The sequence below is a fragment of the Neopsephotus bourkii genome, unplaced genomic scaffold, assembly GCF_033783945.1.
Source record: "Neopsephotus bourkii isolate Nb327-2 ecotype Australia unplaced genomic scaffold, CSIRO-AGI_Nbou_v1 NB_1600, whole genome shotgun sequence".
Lineage (NCBI taxonomy): Eukaryota > Metazoa > Chordata > Aves > Psittaciformes > Psittacidae > Neopsephotus > Neopsephotus bourkii.
The window spans coordinates 351,309-375,852 of NW_026902076.1; the positions used below are offsets into that span (position 1 = coordinate 351,309).

The 24,544-nt window shown below is 49.6% G+C and overlaps 2 protein-coding genes across 11 annotated transcripts in view; one reads left to right on the plus strand and one right to left on the minus strand.

The window, feature by feature from the left end:
* EXTL3 (exostosin like glycosyltransferase 3) overlaps positions 1–15,666 on the plus strand; it is a 154,647-nt gene extending 138,981 nt beyond the window's left edge. For all 10 annotated transcript variants that reach the window (XM_061372158.1, XM_061372155.1, XM_061372152.1 and 7 more), the window contains 4 exons: positions 5,581–5,708; positions 8,645–8,789; positions 9,746–9,874; positions 11,763–15,666. In XM_061372158.1, coding sequence (XP_061228142.1) covers positions 5,581–5,708; positions 8,645–8,789; positions 9,746–9,874; positions 11,763–11,972 — 612 coding nt within the window. In that variant the 3' untranslated portion in view covers positions 11,973–15,666. The remainder of the gene's footprint in view (positions 1–5,580; positions 5,709–8,644; positions 8,790–9,745; positions 9,875–11,762) is intronic.
* Positions 15,667–21,655: 5,989 nt separating this feature from the next.
* The window catches only part of INTS9 (integrator complex subunit 9), an 80,421-nt gene continuing 77,532 nt past the window's right edge, over positions 21,656–24,544 (minus strand). The window contains exons 16-17 of the mRNA XM_061372172.1: positions 23,804–23,941; positions 21,656–22,920 (exon numbers count right to left, since the gene is read on the minus strand). Of these exons, the coding sequence (XP_061228156.1) occupies positions 22,744–22,920; positions 23,804–23,941 (315 nt within the window). The 3' untranslated portion in view covers positions 21,656–22,743. The remainder of the gene's footprint in view (positions 22,921–23,803; positions 23,942–24,544) is intronic.

Genomic DNA, 24,544 nt, shown 5'->3' on the forward strand with positions numbered 1-24,544 from the left:
GATACAGGAGATATGATACCAGTTTTCTTCATGGAGAGGGTCTAAACTCCTACTGCTTCTCAATGTGGAGTAGAACATCAGGTTTCTTGTTGGGAGCATTTCCCAGATGAAATGCTGGGCAGATCACACTCCTGAGGTCAGTGCTGTTCCCATCACGTTAAGCTGAGTTTTGCAAGGGCTTTGCTCCTTGGGACAGTGTCAAGCAGAAGGACATAGCCCTGGAGCCTCTGGCTTGAGCAAAGCAGGAGATGTGCTGCACTGAATCTTACTGATAAAACATCCAGAATTGATGCCAGAAAAAGGGATTGACAGTGTTATAAATCTGCATCCTTGCTGGAGGCCTGCGCTGGCAGGAGCAATCAAGCTTTTTGTTTCAACGTATACATTAAGGTCAACTCTTCAGGTGGAAGAGGCAGATGCATTTGGCTCCTGCATCTTCAGCCCTGTTTTTCTCAGCTGCATGGTTTAAGGGAGCTCATGGTATCACCATCCCCACTTACTCTATGGTGCTATTTTTCCCCAGCCCAGTTGGGTTGAATTTGCATGTATTTGGGAATGATGGAAATGGATTCTTTTCCTGAGACCTTGTCCTTCATCTCTTCAGATTATCCAGCTCTCCTAAGGGCATCCTTCTGGCTTTTTATCTCAAAAAGACCTGATGTGAGCAATGAGGTTCCCAGTTTCTTGCAGAGTTTGCTCTTTGTCCAGAAATAAATCCAGTTCACCAAGTTGAGCTGTCAGAACTTCTCCAAGGGCATAGACATTCTTCATGTTTTCACTGCCAAATTATACATGACACTTAATTTAAAGCTTAAGTGTAAAGCCTCACTAGTAAGGAGATTGCTGGAAGATATTGATTTTACTGCATTTCTGTATTTATGTATAAAAATGTACTATAAAGTATTGGTTAATGGCATTATTGCTGGGCAGGCTCTGGATTTATGCTCTGGTTTGGTTCCCTCTAATGTTTTCAAGATCCATTTGGCCAGTGTGGCTATGAACAGCAGCAGGAGCAAATGGGTTTTCATAGAGTTGTGAGGGTTTGTGCTCCTTGAGTCAAAAAAAACCCCACCCCACATTGTGGAACTGAATCACCTTGAATTGCTGAAAGGAGCAGAAACTTCTGTTGTGATATGTCCAGTGCTTGGGAGGCATTTTAGGTCTTGAAGTTTGTCTCAGAAGTTTGCGGACTGTTAAGGAGGGCCATGATTTTGAGCTGGGGCCATTTACCTGATGGCAAAGAGTTTAAAAAGAATTACTCTAAGGAATAGCCCCAAATAACCGAAATAAGACAACCAAAAGTAAACGAACTGGGATAGCTTTGAGTCTGGAGGGGCTGGAGTTTGCATGCAGGTCCTACCAGTGATATTCTGCTCCGTATTAACATCTGCTGTAAGGGAAGGCGGCTTCTTGGTAAATGCGTTTGTGTCTCTCTTGTAGCTCACTTGGCTGATTTTGTGTCCTCCTTGCTATTTTAATTTCCTTGGGTATGGGTAACTGCTGACTCTGTTCTGCTGGAGCGCAGCATTTCAGCTTTGCTGAGGGAACATCTTTTGCTGGGTTTTGACAGAGTGCTTCGCTCAAGACCATTGAGAAACAAGACTGTGGCAAAATCAGTCATTCAAGATGATGAAGGAGCAGGAGAAGTAGCCCTGAGAGAGTGAGACCTCATCTGTTTGAAAAAGTAACAGAGAGAGGTTTTGTTTATGGCACCTCTGTGCTGTTCTGGGGTGAATGAGGCCCACCAAGTGTTCCTTGGTGCGACTGGGAGCTGGAGGCACATTCACAAGGAGTAAATTGTTAACATTTGAAAGTGAACAGCTCAGAGGATGTCTTCCCTTACCCTTGACGCCTTCAGATCCGGCAGAGTTGCTTGTACCCGTGACAGCTCAGGTCTGAGTCACATCCCTGTGACCTGGATGATGCAGAAGTTAATGTTGGTGACTTGAAAGTCCCTTTTGGCTTAATTTACTGCTGTCAACCCCACCAGCCATCTGCCAGTAGCTCTCCAGAAAGCATTTAGAGTTCAACCGGTGCCATGAAGTTTTAACTCATGGCTTTGTAATTTGGCCTGAGTTGTCATTTCACAGCTGTGTTACGGTGCTGTGTGATGAAAGACTTCCATAGGAGGGGTGGCTCCATCAAGTCTCCTGGTCCACCATATAAGGAGGTCACACAAAATTATCAAGGTGACCTCTGGCTTGTAAATCCCTGAATTTGGCAACGTAACATGCCTCTTGCCTGTAGTTTTGATCTGGATTTTAAGTGTGTGGTGAAGTCATGAAAAATTGCTAAATCTCATTTCATGCCATGTGAAGGTGAGCCTTGGACTTCTTTTGTATTTTGCTGCTTTAATAACCCTTCTTTTTTCACCTGGCCTAACAAGCTTCTGAGTACATTTGTACCTATAATGTCCATTTCATGCCTGAGAAATTTGGTGGGTTTAGAGGCCCATTGAAATGTAAAAGCTTTACAAGAGATATAAATCATGTTTCAAATCCCTGAATCAAATACTCTTCCCATTCTCCCTAACCTGTTTTAGAAGATGAGTTACTTGTATTAAAGCAGAAGTTTCCCCAAAATTTACTTTTATCTTTCTGAAGAGTTTTATTTTCTTTCTAATGACACGATGCCCTCGTTCCCACATCTCGGGATGCAGTGTATGCAGTCAAGATCAAAACCTGGCCTTGCCTGGGGAAGCACCGTGCTTGAGCTATCTCAAGGGGATAGAGAGATGGGAGGAAGGTTCTGAATCTGGGCCCCATCGCTTCCATCTCAGCTCGCTGCCTGCAGGTCCTCACGTGCTTCCTTGGTGTAGTTACCCAGGGGAAAGCACAGGGATTTTAAAAGCTGCTGAATAGTTGTCTAGTGACAGTTAGCTGCATCCTAAAAGAGCTGTAAATCAGGATAGTTTCTTTGAAAACAAGCCATCAAAGACAACAGCTTTAAGTTGCTTCTAACTTTTGCTGGAGCTAATACAATTAATTGAATGTGCTTATCAAGGCTTGGAGATAGATACCCGTCTCCTTTGTAGCATCCTCCTCTTTTGGAAGAGTCTGATGCCAGTGCACTGATCTCTATGTCCTCTGGAGTCCCCAGTTTCAGATGTTTCAAGCAGGATTCTCTTCACTTTCTCAATTGACAGTTGTGTTATGTTATTGTTCAGCATGTTACAGGAAAACAAGTAAATCAATAAAGCTTGCTGGGTTTTTTTCTTGGGATCTATAAATTTACAGGCTGCTTAAATCTTAAATACACCCAGATGAAAGGCAGGAGGATACCTATTTTCTGTGAAATGCAAAAGCTGAACACTGGCACTTCCAGACCTGCAAAGCTTCAGACTTGATGGCGTAACCAGAAATGTGACCATTGCAGAACTTGTGCTGAGTTTTGCTGACTGTCCAGATCTTTACAACACAAGAAGGTGGGTCTGACTCAAAGCTCAGGTGAAAAACTGCCCTGACTTTGTTGGGTTGTTGGATGTGTGAGCTGGTACCCACTTCCCAGCACATTGGTTTCTGCTGCTCAGCCTGCTGGTGCTAGTGCTTCTTTTGTCCTTTAGCCATCCACACATCTTCAATTGGCAAAGCAGGACCTTCCCTGGAAAGCATATCAATTTACTATGGACTCAGTCCAGCTTCTGCTAATCCTAATGACTTAGACACCCACAGGCTTCAATTAGATCAGGCTTTCTGAGGAGATACCATCGTAACAGCAGAGACACAGTGTGGCACATGCTCTTTAGCAGAAGGCTAAATTATGTATGGTGCTGGTTTTAATAAGTTTGCAAACATCCTAGAATGTGGGATCTGCAATGGGAGGAGAAAAATGTGGTCACAAGACTTCAGCAGGGGAAACATAAGAAGGACATGGACCTGTTAGAGAAAGTCTAGAGGAGGCCATGAAGATGCTCAGAGGGCTGGAGCACCTCTGCTATAGAGACAAGCTGAGAGAGCTGGGCTTATTCAGCCTGGAGAAGAGAAGGCTTTGGGGAGACCTTAGAGCAGCTTCCAGTGCAGACTGACAATGAAGAATAAGAGTTAAATTCTCCTGTCAACAATTTGGGGGCTCCTCTCCTTTCCAGAGGATGCCCACAGCGTGTTGGGTTCAGTGACACTTCTACAGAGGTGGTTTTCTCAATGCCCATGTTGACCTCCTTGTGTCCAGGTCTTCCTTGGCCTCCTGGGCCAGTGCCATAGGGCCATAATGTTGCCAAACCTCCTGGGTTTTTGTTTCATGTCCTATCAGCTGCCTCTCCTGAATCAGCATGTGGAGTTGCCACCTCTCCCGCTTCCTTCCTCATTGCCCATTCCCACTGTGATTCCTGCAACCTCTCTTATCCAGCAGTTCCCAGATAAAGATATCCCTGGGAGCATCTGCTGGCTCACACTAACTCTGAAAGTAAACACAAACACCATGGTGATTTTTTGTCATGCTTCTCCACCTTGAAAGGAAGAAATTCCTGGGCCAGCACTGTCTGTCTGCCTCTGCCTTCTCCTGTGGGCACTAATTGCCTTCCAGCACTCCTGGGGTGGGAGTGCTGCTGGCTCTGCTCTGGCCCTGCTCCACCATGGCTTAGAGCTGCATAATTTGTTCACCTCCCTGCAGTAAATTGTTCATGCTTTTGATGGATCTTCAGTGAAGTATTTTAATGTGTTCCTGTCGAATGTTCCGTTCCCCCCCCAGCAGCTATTGACAGATGAAAGCACTAACGCTGGCTTTACATGGGAATTTAATTGTAGCAGCTGTCATGCAGATCCCCAATACAAATATTTTCCACTGTTAATGGTTTCACTGTGGGCTTTTTTTGTGTGATCAAATGTAATCTTATTTAATGGAGTTTTATTGCTGTGACGCCTTATTCTTTTCACCAGGCTGGGCTTTATTTTTAAATCAAGAGAGATTGTTCAGAGGTGAGCCAGAAATATGACTGAAGGGATTGAATGGGATGGGAAGCCTGGGATGAATTGAGCGACTATAGATCAGCCAGGGCAGGTGAAGTGTAAGAGCAAGAGCGAGAAAGGGGCCAGTGTGGAAGCAGCAGTCAAGAAGAGTGAGGAATTCAGTATGAGTTGACACATGTATGCCTGGGATTAAGGGAAACTGCAGTGGGAGGAGTTGGAAGAGTTTTGAGAGAAGGAGGCCTTGCAAATGAGTTGTATCCAAGGCAGAAATGGTGGGTAGTTGCAGAAACAATTCAGTTGAGAGCAGCACTGGAGACATGCGGCAAGGGCCACTTCTTCAGTGGCCACAGGTGAGTCCGGCTGTGGCTGTGTGTTTCCCTCCTGTCATTACTGCAGTGCATGCAAGGGCAGGTGACCACAGGCACAGCTTTTATAGCTGGGTCCTGGCATTATGCAGTGGGTTTGGTTTTGGCAGCCCTGCAAGATGGGCAGGAGGCTGCAGATAGGAACTGGCTGGAAACTGGAACTGACACTAGAGTGAGCTGGTCCTTTTTGCTTAGAAACAGGTTATGAAGCAGTGCCAAAATGCTGCACACATACAGGTGGAGTGTGCAGCCCCTGCATCTCTTCTCTCAGTATATACAGCCACTGTAATGATCGTGTGTTCATTTCCTAGGTTGTCCGCACAGAGAAGAACAGCCTGAACAACAGGTTCCTGCCGTGGGATGAGATCGAGACGGAGGCCATCCTGTCCATTGATGATGATGCTCACCTTCGCCATGACGAGATCATGTTTGGGTTCCGGTGAGTAGCCTTTGCACAGGTAACCTTTGGACTGATGTTTCTCGTTGTTTTCCACATCTAGGGTCTGCTCAAATGCAGCATGCCCTCATGACTAAAGCCAGGGCCAGAATTAGGGCTAGCACATCTCTTCACATGGCTTTCCTACTCACTTTCTTGGGGGAGTATTATGCTCTAATGAACTGCTTAACAAATGCAGGCAGGTGGGCTGATTTCAGCCTGCCCAGACAACCCTTAATCTCACGCTTCTTAACCTCAACTCTTCAGCTTTTGCTGTGCTAATAATGTTCCCTAAATGGCTTTGGGGGTGCCTGGCTTCCTAGGGTGGAAGGAAACAGGAAAACAAATCCAAGAGGCTGTTGCACTCCATCCTTCACATGCCATTGGCAAGGCCAGGGCATCTGCAGCTGTTGAAAGACATGGTGCTCGTGTGCTCACAGTCGGCTGCCATCCTCTTTGCTCCATGTAACATTGGGATATAACAGCGATTTTGACTGTGTTTTGCAGAGCATTCAAAAGAAAGATGTTACATGGAAAAGGCTGGTGCTGATTGCTGTTATTCCCACCCACTTTCTGCTCCAGCATCTACATTTTCCTTTGACTTTGCCGTGGCAAAATACTTCCCTGATTACGGGGCTAAGGGAGAAAGCAGTTATGTGGGCTCTGCCGTGGGAGGTCTCTGCAGGCTGCTCCTGCAGCTCCTACAGCTCAACCTCACTGACTGCCAGAGAGGCACTGGGCAGTGAGGATGGCACAAGGAGAGCACTGGAGCTCATATGGCTGCAGCTTGTCAGCCCACCGAGCCAGGAGCAGCGGCTGTGACTGCAGCTCAGAGCTGGCTGGGGCGCTGGTGACAGAGCCCAGCTCACTGCTCTCACCAAAACGTGTTGGCTCATGTCTGGGGGAAAGATTAAAAGGCACAAAACAGGCTCTCTCTGAGAGATGAGAAATGAGGTGTTAAAGTGATTAAAGCAGGGGAGTAGGCGTCAGGACTTCTGGCTTCCCTTCCATGCCCTGTTTCAGGGTCTTTATCTGGACCTGGCTGTTTTCTCATCCTCTGGTCGCTGTTTTCCTTCGCTCACCCACAGCGCCTTGCTGAGGCTTTACAGATTAGCCCTGGAGAGCATCAAATGAAAATTATAAGCGTCATGTATTATTCTCACTCATACCCCTGCTTACAAACACCTGGGTCTTACAAAGCCTCCCTGTGTTAGCACGGTAAGCCAGGGAAGAGATGGTGTCCCAGCGACTGAGTGAACCTCTGCCTGTAACAACTGTGTTCTGTTGCAACTTTGCTTTGGGCTGTAGTTCGCAGGGCCAAAAGCCTCTTCTTGCTCTCTTCACTGCTCAGGAGCAAGGTAGAGGCAAGCACCCTGAGCAAACCTCTCTGAGGAGCACACCCAAAACGATTCTCCAAAGAAATCCTTATTTTTGTGGCTGAGCTGGGAAGAAGAAAGTGTCGCGTTCATAGGAAAGTGAAACGTGGGAGAAGTGAAAGGGAATGAGTAGTTTCAACTCCAGCTTTTCAAAATGATCACACTGGATTAACAGCAACCGCAGTGAACAAGTGCTTGTGGGGAGGACGGTGCCAGGGAAGTCCTGGCAGTGTTAGTTACTCCGTTTTTGTTACCAGGTTATATCGGAGTTTCATCATTTGAGTAGAGGATATAATAATGAACGTGTCTTGGCTCCTGGCTGTGTGTAATGACCTCTCAGGGCTGTTGGAACCGTGGTCTCTTTGGCAGGCCATGGCTGCCCTGCAGCCATCACTTCTGTAGCTTGCCATAGGAACGGGAGATGTGGGAGGAACTTGAGAGGGAGGTGAGTGGGGCTGTGGGAGGAACATCGCTCTGTCCCATATGGTATCTTTGCCTCCAAACTGGAGAGGCATGGATTTGACAGACTGACCACTCAATGCATAAGAAATTGGCTGTATGTCGCACTGAGAGAGTTGTTGTCAATGGCTCAATGTCCAAGTGACAAGCGGTGCTCCTCAGGGGTCGGTGTTGCCACCGATGCTGTTCATCGTCTTTGTAGGCAACATGGACAGTGGGATCGAGCACACCCTCAGTGCGTTTGCTGGCAACACCAAGCTGTGTGGTGCAGTGGACATGCTGGAGGGAAGGGATGTCATTCAGAGGGGCCTGGACAGGCTGGAGAGGTGGGACAGTGCAAACCTCATTTTGGGCCTTGGGGGTTTTTTGTTAGTTTTCTTTTAAAGCTACAGAACAGTACTTATGGGTTAGAAAATCCCTAATTTATGAGTTAAAAGCACTTTCCCTGTGAATGGGTAATTTGAATGTCCCTCTTGTAGAGGACCAAGGTGAGAAGCTCAGCTTTGAACTAAGCAACACTGGTCTTTGTTTGGGAAAGCTGACTGAGGGATGCTTCAGTTCACATCTTGCAGTTTTTAACCTTTAACAGGAGAAGGTCAATAAATCCTGCCTGACTATTAAAGCTGAGATTTCCCTGTCAGCCCTTTCCTGCCCTAGAATAGGAGGAGGAGTTATCTTAGGGTGAGCCCTTCTTCACGTGTCACTCAGGCAGCTGGGTTGGCCAGTCGGCCCCTCCTGCCCACAGTGGAGCTTTGGTCTGTGGAGGTGGGTGAGCTTGCATTGAGCAGCCTGTGTAAAAAGACATCTTTTGCATGTTGGAATTTTCTGTGTTTTTGTTTTTAATAATTAAATGGTCTTAAAGAAGTCCATTTAAACATCAGGTTTAAATGATGTTTAGCCTTTTTGCTCAAGCTACAATGTCTATAGGCCATTCTTTGGACAAGCCGTTGCCAAACCTTTGATGTATAGGCATCTCCATCACTTGCAACCTCCTTTGAGAGCTAGTCTGTCGGTGTCGAAGGCAGTGGTTCTCCTTCAGAGCCATGCTCATCTCCATACAGGCTCCCCGTGTTTGTGTCTCACTGAAGGGCTTTGTGTTTGCAGTGTCTGGAGAGAGGCAAGGGACCGCATCGTTGGCTTCCCGGGGCGCTACCACGCGTGGGACATCCCCCATCAGTCCTGGCTCTACAACTCCAACTACTCCTGTGAGCTGTCTATGGTGCTTACTGGTGCTGCCTTCTTCCATAAGGTGAGATACACAAACCGCTGAGCTTCCCCTTCCTTCTCAGAGTAACCAGAGCCTGTGTGTTTGTGGGAATGCTGGGGTTTTTTAAAGAACACATTTTCAGGTCACAGCTCCTTTTTCCTCGCTTCCTCCAAACTGAAACACAGCCAGCAACTGGTGTGTGGCCCAGCAAACGCTCTCCTTGAGGAGCAGCGTGTGTTCGAGCCACATGAGAAGCACCACAGCACTGAAGCAGGCAGATGGAGTGCAGGGCCCAGCATATTCCAGTGATGCTGTTGGTCATGGTGAGGGTGAGGCGAGCCATAGGGTTTGTGTGCCCTGTGTCCTTACTGTAGCATCTTACAGACTCCAAGTGTTGCAAGGGGTAATTCACAGGGAAGCTGTGGGTTCCTGTGGCTGTGTGCTGGCACAGGCTGGCTGGTAGATGTGGTTGGTGGCTGTTTTATGTTGGAAGGGAGCAGTGCAGGACATGGCTCTGTGACATGTGGCTCTGTTGGAGCGGTGACAACGGGCAAACAGACCTTGAGAAAAGGATGAAGTATTTTCCAAGGGGACTGTCCTGAGCTGTCATATCACACTGCGAAGGTTATCCACCAGCTCCTGCTGCTGTGCTGACTCTGCAGCAGCAAAGGCAGCAAGATCTGAGGGGGCTGAAACCACTGTTCCTCTATTTCTGAGGTTACAGGAGCCTCAGGACTCAGTGAAGGTGATAGCTTTGGGATAGACTTGCTGCAGCTATGGCTACAGCAGATCTCCTTGGTGCATGATGAGCTCCATTATAGGGACTCTCTCTGCCGGCACCCTTGAGCTCCAAGTCTGGTACATCCCAGCATGTGGTCTGGATACTCACCTGTGGTGCCGTGATTGCACCAGGTCTGGTGCAGATGGCACCAGCAATGGATGGGCACTTACTGCATGAAACCACCTTGAGCAACGTTGTGCCTTTGTGTCCTCTCCAGTACTATGCCTACCTGTACTCCTATGTGATGCCGCAGGCCATCCGCGACATGGTGGACGAATACATCAACTGTGAGGACATCGCCATGAACTTCCTGGTCTCTCACCTGACAAGAAAACCTCCCATAAAGGTAAAGCACCAGGCAGGAATTTGTGCTATTTAGTGACTGGATTGATGGCTTTCAAAGGCAAGCTGCGTGTTAGCTGCTCTGCTCAGGGGTGCAACCCGGGTCCCTTCCTCTCCTGTTGGCACAGCCTGGTGCAGAAGCTGTACCATGTGGCACGTGCTGCCCTTACCAGAATCTGGCTGTGTCGTGTCTCTGAAGCACTGTGCTGCAAGAGTGATGTGCTCAAAGCTGTCAGCGTGTCCCCTCTCCTCGCCTTGGGGAGATGTAGTGTGTGTGTGTGTGTGTGTGTGTGTTCAAAAAGGTGTGAAAACCCAGTCCAACCCTTAGAAGCAGCCAAATCCCCACCATGGCGAGCAGACAAATTGGGGTTTGACTTACGCTGCAGCTCAGACCGGACGCTTTCCTGGCTCAGCAAAGGCCCTTCTGTGCAGCTGATCCAAAAAAGACAAATTGCCTTCTTTCCGTAGCACACAGCACAAGGAGGAATGATTTCCTTGCTGATTTTGTGCAGCTTGCCAGGGACGTTTAAGCTCACCCACATGTGGAGCGCTGTTGGTCCAAACGCTGCAGCCCAGCTGAAATTGCCTTGCCCTGTGTTAACAAATGTCACAGTTCTGAGCGTGAATTTCAAATGCAGAACGTTCTGCTCTTTGCCAAAATGGGTTTTGACAAACTGCTCATTACAGCCCTGCATATGTCTCACCATGGCAAGCCACCTGCCTTGGAGATGGGCCTTGGCTGTAAACATGATGGGTAGGGTTTTTTGTGTGGTGTTTTTCACATCCAGGGCTATAGTGAAGTGGAGGTTGTAGAGTTCAGTGCAGCTGAGAGGAGAATCAGACCGAACCCAAAGGCCATTGTAATGGGATGTCTGATTCAAGACAGACAAGGAGGCTTTAATCAGCAAGTGGTCCCTCAGCACCTCCTGAAAACGATCCCCCTCCATAGATCTTACTTAGGTGCCTAAAAGTTGCTGAATCTTATGCTGCCAGGTGGAGGGAGGGGATTCTCCCCCTCTGCTCTGCTCTGCTCTGGTGAGACCCACCCCTGCAGTCCTGCATCCAGATCCAGGGCTCCAGCACAAGAGGGATGTGGAGCTGTTGGAGTGAGTCCAGAGGAGGCCACAAAGATGCTCTGAGAAATGGAGCACCTCTGCTATGGAGACAGGCTGAGAGAGCTGGGCTTGTTCAGCCTGGAGAAGAGAAGGCTCCAGGAGACCTTAGAGCAGCTTCCAGTGCCTGAAGGGGCTGACAGGAAATCTGGAGAGGGACTTTAGACAAGGGCCTGTAGGGACAGGACAAGGGGGAATGGCTTTAACCTGACAGAGGGGAGATTGAGGTGAGCTCTTAGGCAGAAGTTCTTCCCTGTGAGGGTGGTGAGGCCCTGGCACAGGTTGCCCAGAGAAGCTGTGGCTGCCCCATCCCTGGCAGTGTTCAAGGCCAGGTTGGACGGAGCTTGGAGCACCCTGCTCTAGTGGAAGGTGTCCCTGCCCATGGCAGGGGGTTGGAACTGGATTAAGGTCCCACCCAAACCATTCTGTGATTCTGCCTGAAGGGAAGGAGTTTCTTTCTGAGTCTTTTTTTCCTGGAGCAGCTTTTCAAATTTTAAACCAGAAAAAGGTAGCTAAGCATTAGTAGGTAATTGCACCCCACTTTATGTCTCTGCTCTGGCAGACCATGTCCACCTTCACCTGGACACCCTCCAAAACAACCCCAGCAGCCAGAAGAGCGCAGCCAAATCCATGCCCTGTCACAGTGACAGTGTGTGTCCTGTCACACAGGACATCTAGCCATGTCCCACTGTGCAATGCATTGGGCACAGGCAAGGTGTCCCCCGAGCCAGGCTGCTGCAGGCAGCGTGTCAGTGACCATCTTTGTCCCTCTTCTTGCAGGTGACCTCCCGCTGGACTTTCCGCTGCCCCGGGTGCCCTCAGGCGCTTTCACACGACGACTCTCACTTCCACGAGCGACACAAGTGCATCAACTTCTTCGTCAAGGTGTACGGGTACATGCCCTTGCTGTACACCCAGTTCCGCGTGGACTCGGTCCTCTTCAAGACCCGCCTGCCCCACGACAAGACAAAATGCTTCAAGTTCATCTAGCAGCGGGAGGCAGCCGGGCGCTCCCGGCTCTCCGAGCTCCGGCCGAGGCGGGTGAGGGCACAGGGGGGCTTCTCTGATGGGGCTGCGAGGGCAAAACGCCTTTTGCTATCGGCTCCGGCCTCCCTCCCGCGCAGCAAAAGGGACGTCCTGGATGTGGATGGGCACGTTTCCCCCCTCCTTTCCCGTGCTGCCCATGGCGACTCAACCGAGCAGCAGGGAACAGGATCTCACGGCTTCTGTAAAGACACTCCCTAGGATCGTACACTGAGGAATGGCCCGTTGGCTGGTGCCTCTGCCCCTCCGCTAGCCAAGGGCAACCATTCTTTTTAATTATAATTATTGTTATTTAAAATGAAAGTGGTTTAGATTTCCCGAGTGAGGGTTTTCTGTTTTTTTAAATCCTTTTCTTTGTCCCTTCCCCTACCCACACTCTTTTCCCCTCTGGACCTGTCTGCTCAAGGGGGGACCATAGCAAGGACAGGTTGGAGGTGTTTTACTGCAGAGAGGTTATTCCAACATCAAGGCAGCTCTGGTCACCACCGTTGTCCCCATCCTTTCTCCCGTGGGGAGCCCTTCTCCCTTCTTGCACACCGCATCCTGGCTCCTTTTGCCCTGTGGCTACTACTGAGGACTTTTGCAGTGTCATCTGCAGGTGACGAGCTCTGTGCTGTGCTCTGCTCCCCACTCTCAGCCCTGCCCTTGGAGAGGGGCGAGCAGGGAAGAGGTTTGGCCCTGGAGGGTCCGTCCCTGGCTCCCAGCACCACACTGGGCCTCAGGCTGCAGCCACAGGGGTGTTTGGTTGCTGCAGCCTCTGCTCTCGGTATTCTTTCCACTCCATGCAGCGCACAGGCAGGCTCTGCTAAACCTCTGGAGAGAGGGAGCGTGCCTGGGGCTTAGGGGTGATCCATCTGCAGCACAGTGGGGGCTGGCAGTGCCCCAGGCTCATTCATTTAAGTGGGCTGTCTTGGCCAGTGGTGTTCTGCAGGCACTGCAGCACTGAAGGCAGGGCTGGAGAGTCTTGGGATTTGGCCTGGGCTTTCCACAAGAGCTTTGGGACTTTTCCTCCTGCCCTTCAGGGCGTCAATCACTGGCCCTGGGGAGCTGCTCCAGTAGCACCCCAAGATCCGCTACACAAGCCTTTGCTGGTAAAAACCTCTTTCCCAAAAGCATCCAAGTGTGGACACGGGTGCTGAGCGCTGGCTCTTGCAGATGCCTGGTCCCTGCTAGTGGAGTGGACACAGTGCAGCTCTTGGTGCCACTGTGATGGTGTCGGGGTCTCGGGGCCTTCTCTTGGGATTGATTTGCATTTTGCAGGGTGGTGGAAGGAGAAGACACCAACCCCATTCTGTGTGCAGCCAAGCAGAGCTGAAGTGAAGCGCCTGCCTGGCCTGGGTGTGCCAGAGCCTGGGCTGCACCATGGGCTGGGGTCTCTGCCTCATCTCTTGTATCACATCCCGGAGCAAAACTTAGCCATGTTGGGTTTGCCCATGGGCCTCAGCGTAACTGCCTTAAACCCATCCTGTCCTCCCCCAGGGTTAACCTCACCCAGAGATTTCCTTCATGGGAGCTGGGAGATGCCACTGGGATCGTGCTCAAGGGCTCTTTAAAGCTTGTCCCTTCTTGTGCGATGCTCTCCCTCGGTGCATCCCAGATGCTTAAGAGCAGCCTGGAGAAGCTCTGGCTGGTTTGATGGGAAGGTGAAACGTGATTCACATCAGTGTCTCTGGTTTTCCAAGCCCCATGCAGCTCAGCATCCTGCGCCCTGCAGCAGCAGGCTGTTACCCTGGTTGTGTCTCTGGTGTGTCCTGGAACAGGAGCAGGGAGGGTCCATCTGCCCCTCCTGCACCCTGCCCCATGGTTTGGGGTGTGAAGTGGCCTCTCCAGCCATGTTTCACCCACTTTTTCATGTCAGCCCCACAGGAGCACCAGCACTTGCTCCTTGGTAAGGGGAAGAGAAGGGGCAACAGTCCCCAGCAGAGCCACCGGTTACTGCCTTCACCAGCACTACAGACTGCAGCGAAATACAGATCATGGCATCTTTTCCTTTCTGGGTGGGATTTTTCCTTTCCGCTCTTCTTGTTTTAACATCAGGTGCTCAAAACAGAGCACGGGAAGGCTCAGTCTCCTTAAAAACATGATTAGAGGCTCCTGCAAGGCCCCACAACACCTGGAAGGATGTTTGCTGCTTGGAGTGGGAACATGGCACTCGGCACCAGCCCCAGCATTGCTGAGGGGCCTGACCCTGCTCTGCTGCTGGCTTTAATTCTCCCCTCATTAATGCGTGGTTTGGTAGCAGCGATGCAGTCACTCACACACAGCACAGGTCCCTGTGTCAGCCAAGAGTGGAGGCAGCTCTGCCTTTCCCAGCCTCCTGCCCGCTCAGCTGGAGCCACACAGGAGCGATGCCAGCATGGATTGCACTTTATAGGGATAGAGGCACTTCTCAGCAGCTGATGGCTAAAAACCTTGGGGGAAATCTGATTACTCTGGTGTGAGACCGTAGTACAGGGAGCTTGGAAAAGGTGAGAGTCATGAGAAGTATTTGCATTGCCATCTGCATCTGCTTGGGGGTCACTGAGCCACATTGCTTTGGTTGCAGCTGGAACCAGCAGCAGGTCTGAGGTTGGGGGTTTCTTCTTCCCGTTGGTGTGTTTCAGTTCACGATGTAGAGCTCAGCAGTGGAAATCCAGATTGTTCTTCCCGTTCTCACCTCCTGCCCAAAGTGTTTGGTGTTTGGAGGATCCCTGGTGCTGCAGTAGCCAGGGTCAGGCTTGGAGCACTGCAGTTGGCTGGGATGAGGCTGCGTGTCGGGATCACGGTGTGTGTCATGGGATGGTTGCTTCCTGGGAATGGAGGAATCCTGGGATGCAGGCCCCCTGAAGGGAAAGGATTTGGGGGTGAAGGGCTGCTGTGTGTCACTGGTGGCAGCTGCATGGGGCAGGGCATGCTGGGCAGTATCAGCATTGCAGGAGATGGAGTCCCATAAAGGCAGCAAGAGCATCTCCTTCCCCATGTGCAGGGCTGGTGCTGCCCCTCTTCCTGCTGCTGCGGCTCTTTCCCAAATCACCTCTAAAATCAGTCCAAAGGAAGAGACTCGTGATTCACAGCGCAGCGCTCTGCTCCTGAGACACCCCGGGACAGGAGCTGTCCTTGGGCTTTCTTCCACCATCAGGGAGGAGAAGGGCATTTCTGAGACTGCTCCCAGTGTGCCACTGTCATGAACCTGCTCTGCAGCCCATCGCTCTCCTGGGATTCCCAGGGGGTCCCAGGGTAACTCTGAAGCTCAGGTCAGGTTGCACGGCTCATCCCAGCTCCGGAACACGCGGTCTCCACCAGCCCAGCCACAAGGAGCCAGGAAGGCCCCTTGGCGGCTGCACCCATCCCAAGGGAAAGGCCTCTTCCCCTTTCCCATTTCTGCTGCTTCTCCCAGGGCCGGGAGTTGTGGGTGCCGGCTGCGGAGCGAGGTTTTGTGTCCCATTCACTGTAAATAGCATCGTCTGCGGTGACACGGCCCCCCGGGGCCCCGCTGGTGTCACACAGCCCCTGTCCCCCCTGCGCCGTGGTCGTGAACCTGCTCCGTGAGCACCGGGTTTGAAATGAAACCAACAAAAACCGAGAGGAAAGAAACGGCATCAACACGAGCACAATGTCGAGGTTTTGTAAAAGGATCCAATAAATGGAGAGTTTAACTTGAGAGTGTCTGCGTGTCTGCTGCACAGGGGCTGGGGGAGAGCGGAGGGGGCCAGGATGGGGCTTGCAGCAGCGGCAGAGCTCCGGGGGCACCCCGAAAGTACAATCAATTATAGAACCAATCCCGGGCCGGGTTGGAGGGGACCTCAAGGAGCATCTGGTCCAACCTTTCTTGGCAAAGCATGACCTGGACTGGATGGCCCAGCATCCTGTTCAGCTGGATCTTAAGTGTCCAGCACTGGGGAGCCACCACTTCCCTGGGGAGATTATTCCCATGGCTGATTGTTCTCATGGTGAAAAACTCTCTTCTTGTGCCCAGTCGGAGTCTCCCCCAGCCCATCACCGCACGTCTTTTCCATGGGACTCCTTGTAAAAAGGGAGTCTCTGTCTTCTTTGTAGTCGCCCTTTAAACACTGGAACATGGGGATAAGGTCTGCCCCGAGCCTTATCTTCTCCAGGCTGAACAAGCTCAGCTCTCTCAGCCTTTCCTCACAGGGCTGTCCAGTGCTTGGATCATCTTTGTGCCCCTTCTCTGGACCCTCTCCAGCCCATCCACATCTTTTGTGTACATCAAGGATCAAAACTGCACACAGTATTCCCATTGTGGTCTGGCAAGCTCTGAGTAGAGCAGGACAGCAATATCTTTATCTCTGATGGTGATGCCCTTTCACTAGCAACCTGTTGGCTTTCTTTGCTGAAGCTGCACACTGTTCGCTCACATTGAGCTTGTGTTCCATAGGAACCCCAGGTCCCTTTCCACAGAGCTGCTCCCAGCCAGGCAGATCCCAGCCTGTGTTACCCAAGGACACTTGTCCATGCTGAACTCCATAAGGTTCGTGATAGCCCCCTCTTCCAGCCTATCCAGTTCATCCTGCAGGGGGGCTCTCCTTCCCAAGTGTCCACTTCCCCACTCATTTCCACGTTTCCTTTTCTTCATTTCCTTGTATGAGGGTTTGTACGTTGGGATGGGGGAACATGGGAGAGGAGAAAGGGAAAAATGCCCTTAATAATTCATTCCCTTCTATCAGGATGGAGGGCAGAAGTGCTTTACACTTACTCCACTCCTCCACACTCAGTGTCCTCAATGTTCCCCTGCAGATGACGCATTCCTCAAGAAAAAGCAATTTCACTGACGTTGTTCCCTATGTTTCTGCCTACCAGTGCCATAAAAGCAACCAGCTCCCAAGAGGTGGAGAGCATCGCACCTTCCCACAGCCCTGCCTTGTGCCTGGCCACCCTGAGTCAGGCAGGAAGAGGGAAATTAATGGATTTGGTTTGGTCTTTTTTCCCTTGGCTGGAAATGCAGAAAGCGTCCTGCAGGGCTGGACAGCAGCAGCAACACAAAGCCAAGGTCACGTTGGCTCCATCACTCCCACCTTCAGTATCTGACTGCTTCTCCAGGGCAGCCTGCACCACTTGGCTGTTTAAAAACAACTAGGAAAACAGGCTTAAATGCAGGAACATGAGGCGTTTGGGGAGTGGGACTCCTGGGGAACAGGGAACTCCCCAGATCCCTACCTGACCACTTTGGGGCTGACCAAATGTTAAAGCCTGTTGTTAACGGCATTACGAGCCCCGGTTTGGGCTTAAAACCCCTGGGCAGGGCAGAGTTTTGCCCATGATGCAACCAAATGGTTGCAGGATATAAGGAAGAAAACCAGGCATCATCAGCACCTGCAGGCACCCTGTGGCCCACAGCCCCGTGCTGTAATTGAGAGGCTCAAAATAGTAAATATTAAGAGCAGCCAGAGGGAAATGTGCAGTTATTAACCAGGCAATTAATAAAAGACCTCGACTGTGCTGTTGTTGTGCCTGCAAGGGAAGGGTAATTGTCATTGTGTGCTTCAACCCAGTCATTTAATGTAGGAATGGAGAGAGGAAATAACCCTGGGTCCAGCACCACCCCTTCTTGTGCCCACCAGCCTGGGTCCAGCTCTGCCCTGGGGAGGGAGCAAGCCCTGGAGCAGAGCTGTGGCAGAAACCCAGCACAGCTTGGTTTCACTTTTCCCTGCAAGAGTGAAAAGGAGAAGGGAGGTAACACCCATTCCTTCCACCTTGGTTTTCATGGAACCACAGCTTTGCCCTGTCCCTCACCATTGCTATTACCATTGTTACCCATTAACATCAAGAAATCATCATAATGCAGTTTTAGCAGGAGGGGGGCAGTGTTTGTGCCTTTGGTTATTGCTGCAGTAGGAGCTAGCTGGTTGGTGGAGGTTTTCTCAGCAGGGAGCTCATGCTAACCCCACAGCATGGCCTAATTGTACTGAATTATGTTCTGCCTCAGGACATTCACTCACATAGCTTTAATTACCAGCAGCAGCCCAGGCTTGCTATGCTTGAGCTGGAAACATCATCCTTCTGTGTGCTCAGGGAGAAGGAGAGGCATGGGTCCTGGGGACACCGAGGGGCAGCCAGTGAGAGAAGACAGAGGAATACTTTAATCTTTGGCTGTAGCCAAGGCAGAGAGCCTTTAATTGTTCAACCTGCCAGTAAAAATGCAGCAAACTGACGCTGTGAGTTCTGAAAGAGGAGTTTGGGAAGATCACTGCATCTTCGGGCTGAATAAATCCCTCTTGATTTAGGAGCCTGCTGGGGTGCTGCTCCCTTGCATCAGCCCACAGGACAGATGTAGGATGAGGCCAGTGGTCTCTGGCTCTAACAAAGCTGTGGCCAGGGTACATTACCTGCTACTGGTTCCTGGTCAGGGCTGACCTGAGCTCCTGGGCAGTGTCTTGTAGCCCCAAGTGTCCTCATGGGAGAAGTACTGCGTCCCCAGGACTGAGAATGTCCCCTAGACCTCAGAGCTGCCTCCTCGGAACACGGGTCCCTATGGCATGCCCTGGAGAGCAGGACTGGGAGGCTTGGCTGTCACCCCAAGGTCACAGGGAGAGAGTTGGCTTGGTACTTGTGGGCCACAAGACTTTGTGATGGATCCTCAAAATGATGGGGCCCAGGTGGTGGGTTTCAAGTGATGAGTCCTTAATGGAGTCAGAGGTGATTGGTCCAGGTGATGGGTCCTCAAGGGATGGGTTCTAACAGATCATGGTCCTAGGTGATGGCTCCTCAGAGAACGGGGTCACAGTCCAGGGGTCCCATGGGATGGGCTCACAGTTCATGAGTCCAGGGTGATGGGTCACATGTGATGTGTAAATGGGGACCCGTTTGATCCAACTTACCTTCTCCATCATGAGCCTACCCAGGCCATGATGTGCAGCTGAAACCCCAACCTTCTGCACTCAGCTGCCCCATTCCTCCCCAAGGCTGAGCTGTTGGTGGGGCCAACATCTTGCTCCAGGTTCCCCTGTTTATCATGTCCAAGTCCCCGAGGAGGTGGAGCTGGTGTGGTTCAGGGCACTCATCAGGTGCTCAGGTGATCCCAAGTGCCGCTGGCTGCGTCTGGGCATGTGGGATAGCATGAGCCTGGAATTAAATGACTTGGTCCAGTTGCTTTTATTAAGGCTCACATTAATAGAAAGAAAACACAGCATGCTTCACTCCATCCAGGAATAGCTGTTCCATAAAAGCCATCCAAGTGAAGAAAGCCAATTTTAACCTTTTCTCTGCATCACCCCCAGCCCTGGCTGCGCTGCAGGAGCACACAGGTTGGGAAGTGCACTGAGAATTAATCACTTGCCAAGGGCCAAGGAGCAGCCCTGCTGCTTGGGGAGCAGCTCAGCTGCACCCATAGCTGTTTGTGTTTCTTTAGGAGGGCTGCAGAGGGACAGCAGTGAAACACAGCACAGGATGGGGAGCTCCCACATCACATAAGGTTACAGGGACTGGGGATGGCCACAGCCCAGTGACCATCACACAGTAGCCAAAGGGATTCTATATTTTTCCTTTCTGGAATAAAGAGTGTGAAAGCAAGTACCTTGCTGTTGTTTGTCCATTAAAGTGTGCAAGTCTGGTTCGAATGTGTTTGCCATCCATCCCCCTCCGCTCGCAGCTCTCCTGGGCTGCCATGGTTACCTCGGCAGGACTGACCCAGCCTGAAGAAATGCTATTTATTTTTGTTTCTCTGTGCAGAATGAACCAGCACTTGGTTTTGCTGCTTTAATTACGATCTTCTCATTAAAGACTTTCCCTCTTCCTTCCCCTCCTCCCCCCATGTTTGTTTTTCAAGCAGGCACAAGTTTTGTGGTTATAAGGAATGACTCCGTTTTCAGCCACTGGACTGGAACAGTAAAGGAGTTTTCCTGCCCAAAATGACAAGAAGAAAAATGTAAAAAGCCTTTGGAAAACCATTAGCTACCAGATGACCTGATGGAATATCGGCAGGGCTGTTACTGGCAGGAGTCAAAGCTTTGCACCTCAAATAAGGATTTTTGTGTAACAGCCCAATCAAATCAGTTGCCTTTCAACCGTGAACCAGGCTAAAAACTAACTGTTGAGACTGAGTACAGGCTAGCCCTGTTAATGATCACAGAAGCCCACTCCCAGTTCCTGAATCACCTTCTAACCCCTGCACTTTTAATATATCTGCTGCAGCAGCTTTCAGTCTCAAGGTAGCCTGAGAAAGGGGATGGTACCATTTCTATTTCGTGTAAGGGGAGAATGAGGCACTGAGCCAGGACCACATCCAAAAGCATCCATCAGAGGCAGAACTAGACTGCATCTCTATAGTTCTGTCATGTTAGGCAGCTCTGAGAGATTTCCATGGGTTTACCTGGCCCAATTATACACTAGCCACTCCTGTGGAGCAGTGATTGCAGCCAGTAGAGTCTGTCTCACTCTTCACATTTAAATATTTCCTTAATACCTTGAGATCTGTAAAGCCTGGGTCTAACCTGACTTCCTGTATGAGGAGGCTGTGCTGGATGAGTGCTTGAGGAGGTTATTCTCCCCTGATGTGCAAAGCTGGTTGGACTGTGCAACTTCAGCAAAGGCAGCAAATCTCTCTCACCTTCCTGCCCTTCACACACCTGCAGTCAGAGAAACACAGAGCTCCATTAAATCTTTTAAGTCAGTGAATCAGCAGCCCTGTTACTGCAGGGCTCCATGTCAGATAACCACACAAATGTGACAGAAATTTCCCCCCTATCTCTCAGTACCCAGCTCTTGGGTTCTGCCTCTTGACCACAGGTAGCTGCAACTCACTCTATCCCAGTTGAGGTCTCCTTGACTCTTTGTACCTGGGCTTTAATGCTTCTCACTCCTTGGGCCATGGGAACTAGGCATCCTTGTTCTTTGCCCCAGAATAAGCAAGGTCCTCCCCAAGTCCTCCATGGAAGCACAGTGACTTTGGATTTCCTAACACTGCCACTCCAGCAGAGCCTTCACCAAGCAGAAACTACTGCCTTCATGCTCTGCCCACTGGCACACCGCTGGGACACCCGCGCTCAGCCATGGGGGATGCACCAAGCACTGACACACAGCCTTGGGTCTGGTTTCTTAAAGCAGCAAGTGAAGTTCCTCATAACTATAAATGCAAATGAGTATAATCACAAGATAAGGCTCTGGAGCACTGGTCTGAGTAACAAGCAGAGGTAAAGATGCTCTTGGGGACTCATATTACGAGACCCTCTCTTCCCTCTCCCCCAGCCCCAGATATGTTCAAAATAATCTCCTTGGAGATTTAATTACAAAGTGAAATATGTCCAATTCTTTTATTCAGCTCTCGAGTGATGATAAAGAATCTGAGCTACTGCAAATGTTGTAAACTCTTACTAGGATTAATGCTACTGCAACAAGTGTTTTAGCACATTAATGGTATGATTTCTCTCACGCCCATGACATCTACAGAAAGCAAAGGCATGGACACTGGAGTCTGTACACCCAATCGCACAGGAATACTTACTGTGTGCAAAATGTGATGTGGAAAAGGCAATAGCAAATAGCTTTTATTACAGAGCTGTTCTTCCACTGCCTTCATCTCCCCAAAGCTATAAACTGAAGGAGTAGTTATATTTCACACATGTGCATAGACACACACAGGCAGATGTGGAAGAGGCACACAGATGCTTTTATAAACCACAGAATGTGCTTCCTCCTTGGCAGTCTTACTATGCTTTTTATTTTTAACACCAAATAAATACAAAGCAACCTAATAAAAAACAAACAGCAGTAAATCTCAGAAATCGGTTGCTTTTAAAAGCAATACTATTAACTACGTTTAGGCCCCAAATATATGATTTGGGAAGTGAAAAACCTCCCCAGGTCTGCAGTACAGATGGCTTTGCGTACATGACTCAGTATTTCAGCCAGGATTGGGGACTGTGGGGGCTGGAAGGATAGGGTTTTGCAAGGTAGAAACAAGAGGCACTTAAATCTGAAAGGTTTTTCATGAGCACTGGGAGTTTAACTACTTCATGTACTTTTGACTGTACCTTTCTGAGATATTTCCTCTGCTGATGATGGAGGAACCCCAGAGAAACTGGTCTTCCATGTGTCTGTCTCAGTGAAGAGCCTAGAGCTGGGTGGACAAATCTGGTCACACCAGGTGAGGCTGCAGCATCATGCTAACATGTGTATCTTGCATTGCTAACACGTGTATCTTGCCACTTCCCAGCTACTCTACACGTCCAGCATAGCCTCCTTTTAATAACCTTTGCCCCAGTTTTCTCATTTCTCTTCGTGCCAGTGAAATACACATGCGCAATGTAGATGGAGGACAGACAGGAAATGGGAGCTGGTGACTGGGAAGAAGCAGTGGGGAGAAAATAAATCTCTTCAAATCCATGGCCATTGTTTCAATATTCCTACAGAGCCTCCTCAGGTAAAGGACTGGGGCATACACTGCTGAGTGGGTCACACAAAGAAAGGTCTGTGTCTGCAAACGATTTCACCCTGACCTTGTAAATACACACTATTTACTCTGCAGTTCGTATCTCCTGTAAGATTCAAACTCCCAATTTTACAGAACAAGAATCCCCTCCAAAATACTCCAAAACCAGTTAAAAATAAAATTAAAAAAATAGATAGATATTAAAAATACTTCCTTGCTCCTCCATGAAGGGGAAGGTAGTTTCTGGTCTCTGTGAATCAGTAAACCCTTTCACTCCCTGGGGTCACCCTCTGGAAAGCTCTTAGCTCTGGTGCCCTGGGGTCTCCCCTTGCAAAGCAGCACGATGTCCATGAGCTAAAACTTCTGCAGGAATTTGAGAACCAGGTCACGCAGTTTCACCCTCAGAGGTTCATCGTTGTCACAGATGATGTGTGTGGAGTCCTCCTCGATCTGAATGAGGGTTTCTGCCTCCTGGAGGAGTACGATGTGGCCCTTGGCTGTGTCCTCCACCTTCACGTCACTGAAACCATGCTACATGCAGCGTTGAGGAGGGGGTTAAAAGAAAGAGATGTTACTACAACTCAGGAAAAGAGATAAATGATTAGGGCACAGAGGGATGGAGAGGGGAAAATGGTTACAAAATAAGAGTGCCACTGCAGACATCCTAGATCTCAAGGCTTTGCAGAGGAAACGCACACAGACCCTCACTATACAGATGGATAAACAGGGAGGTTTAACCCAACATTTCCCACAGCAATTGCAAAATCCTGAGAGGCAGAGGACAATGGCTCCATTAACTACAGAAATGACCATCTGCTGACATTACTGCCTCCAAGATGATTGCGGAGAGCTACTGAACCCCAGAATAAACTTCTTCACAGACAATCCTGCCCTTTTTCCTGCCAATTTTCTCCAAGGAGGCCCACAGGTGAGAACAGGGCTCCACAAAGCAGTAACCACCTGCCTGCAAGTTCAGTCACCAAGCCCTTGTCCTGCAGCTCCTCAGAAAACTTCACAACAGTGGAGGCATTTCCAGGATCTCTTCTTCACTCACTTACCTTAAATACTTCTGAGACCTTCCCCCACTGTTTCAATTTATTGCTGATAAACCCAAAAGTTATACAGGGAAAATTCACCCACCCAGAGTGGCCCCAAAAGCTCTACTTCCATGAGAAACCAGGAGGAAATGACTGTCAGGAAGCCCCTGTATAAGGACATGTCTCCATGGAGAACTGTTCCCTCCATACGCAGTGCAGGGATACAGGTTTCCTGAAGTACTCTGCTGGCTTATAAGCTCTTCTCCATTTTAAGCTACACAAAAATTATTTTCCCTTTCTCTGCTAGTAAAGCAGTACATTTATGAGATCAGAGTAGAAATCTGCTTGAACCACACTTGCCACTAAAGACTTAATACCTTCTCGAGCGTCTGCACAAACTGGTCCACAGGAATGGAGCCACTCAGCAATGGCTTCAAAGGTTTACACTCTGGCACGTCATCATTCACTCGCTTTCTCTTCTTGCTGGCAGGAGGTTGCGGAGGTTTTGGAGGGAGCTAATGGATGAGAAGGTGCACAGTAATGCTTGAATCAGATCAGCTTATTATCATGTAGCTGGAATGAAAAGCACATGAGGTAGGAAAGGCATACTGATTTTGTTTTCTGGGATTACAGGGGAATATTGCAGTGCTGTGCTGAAGCGGAGAGGAGAAATCCAGCCTTGGACTCCACTGCAGCTCTGCACACAAAAGCTACCATTTATAGAAATACATCAGCAGGTTTAGTTCAAACCTCCATCGTCTTGAAACTTCTGTCAAATTCAGTTCTGTTCAAATTTCTGTCATGCTAAAAGGCCCGTCTGACTCAGCTCAAGACCGAAGCTTTCTATTTTAGCATTCAAGTACTCTGCGGTATTTTCTAGGAATCATGCCTTAAAGAAGTCAATACCTTGAAAATCACACTCTAAAAGATGTAACAGGTTGAGAAACAGGCAAATCCAGAGCAAGTAACTGCTCAGGGAATGAGAAGAATGGATAATTTATTTCTCACTGGCCTCAGAAAAGTGAGCTGTTAGGAAGAACTTGAATACAGACAGGGAGGAGTGAGAGATGCTGCAGTGCCTGAAAAATCACTGAAGTGTGATCTGGGTGTGATTTCAT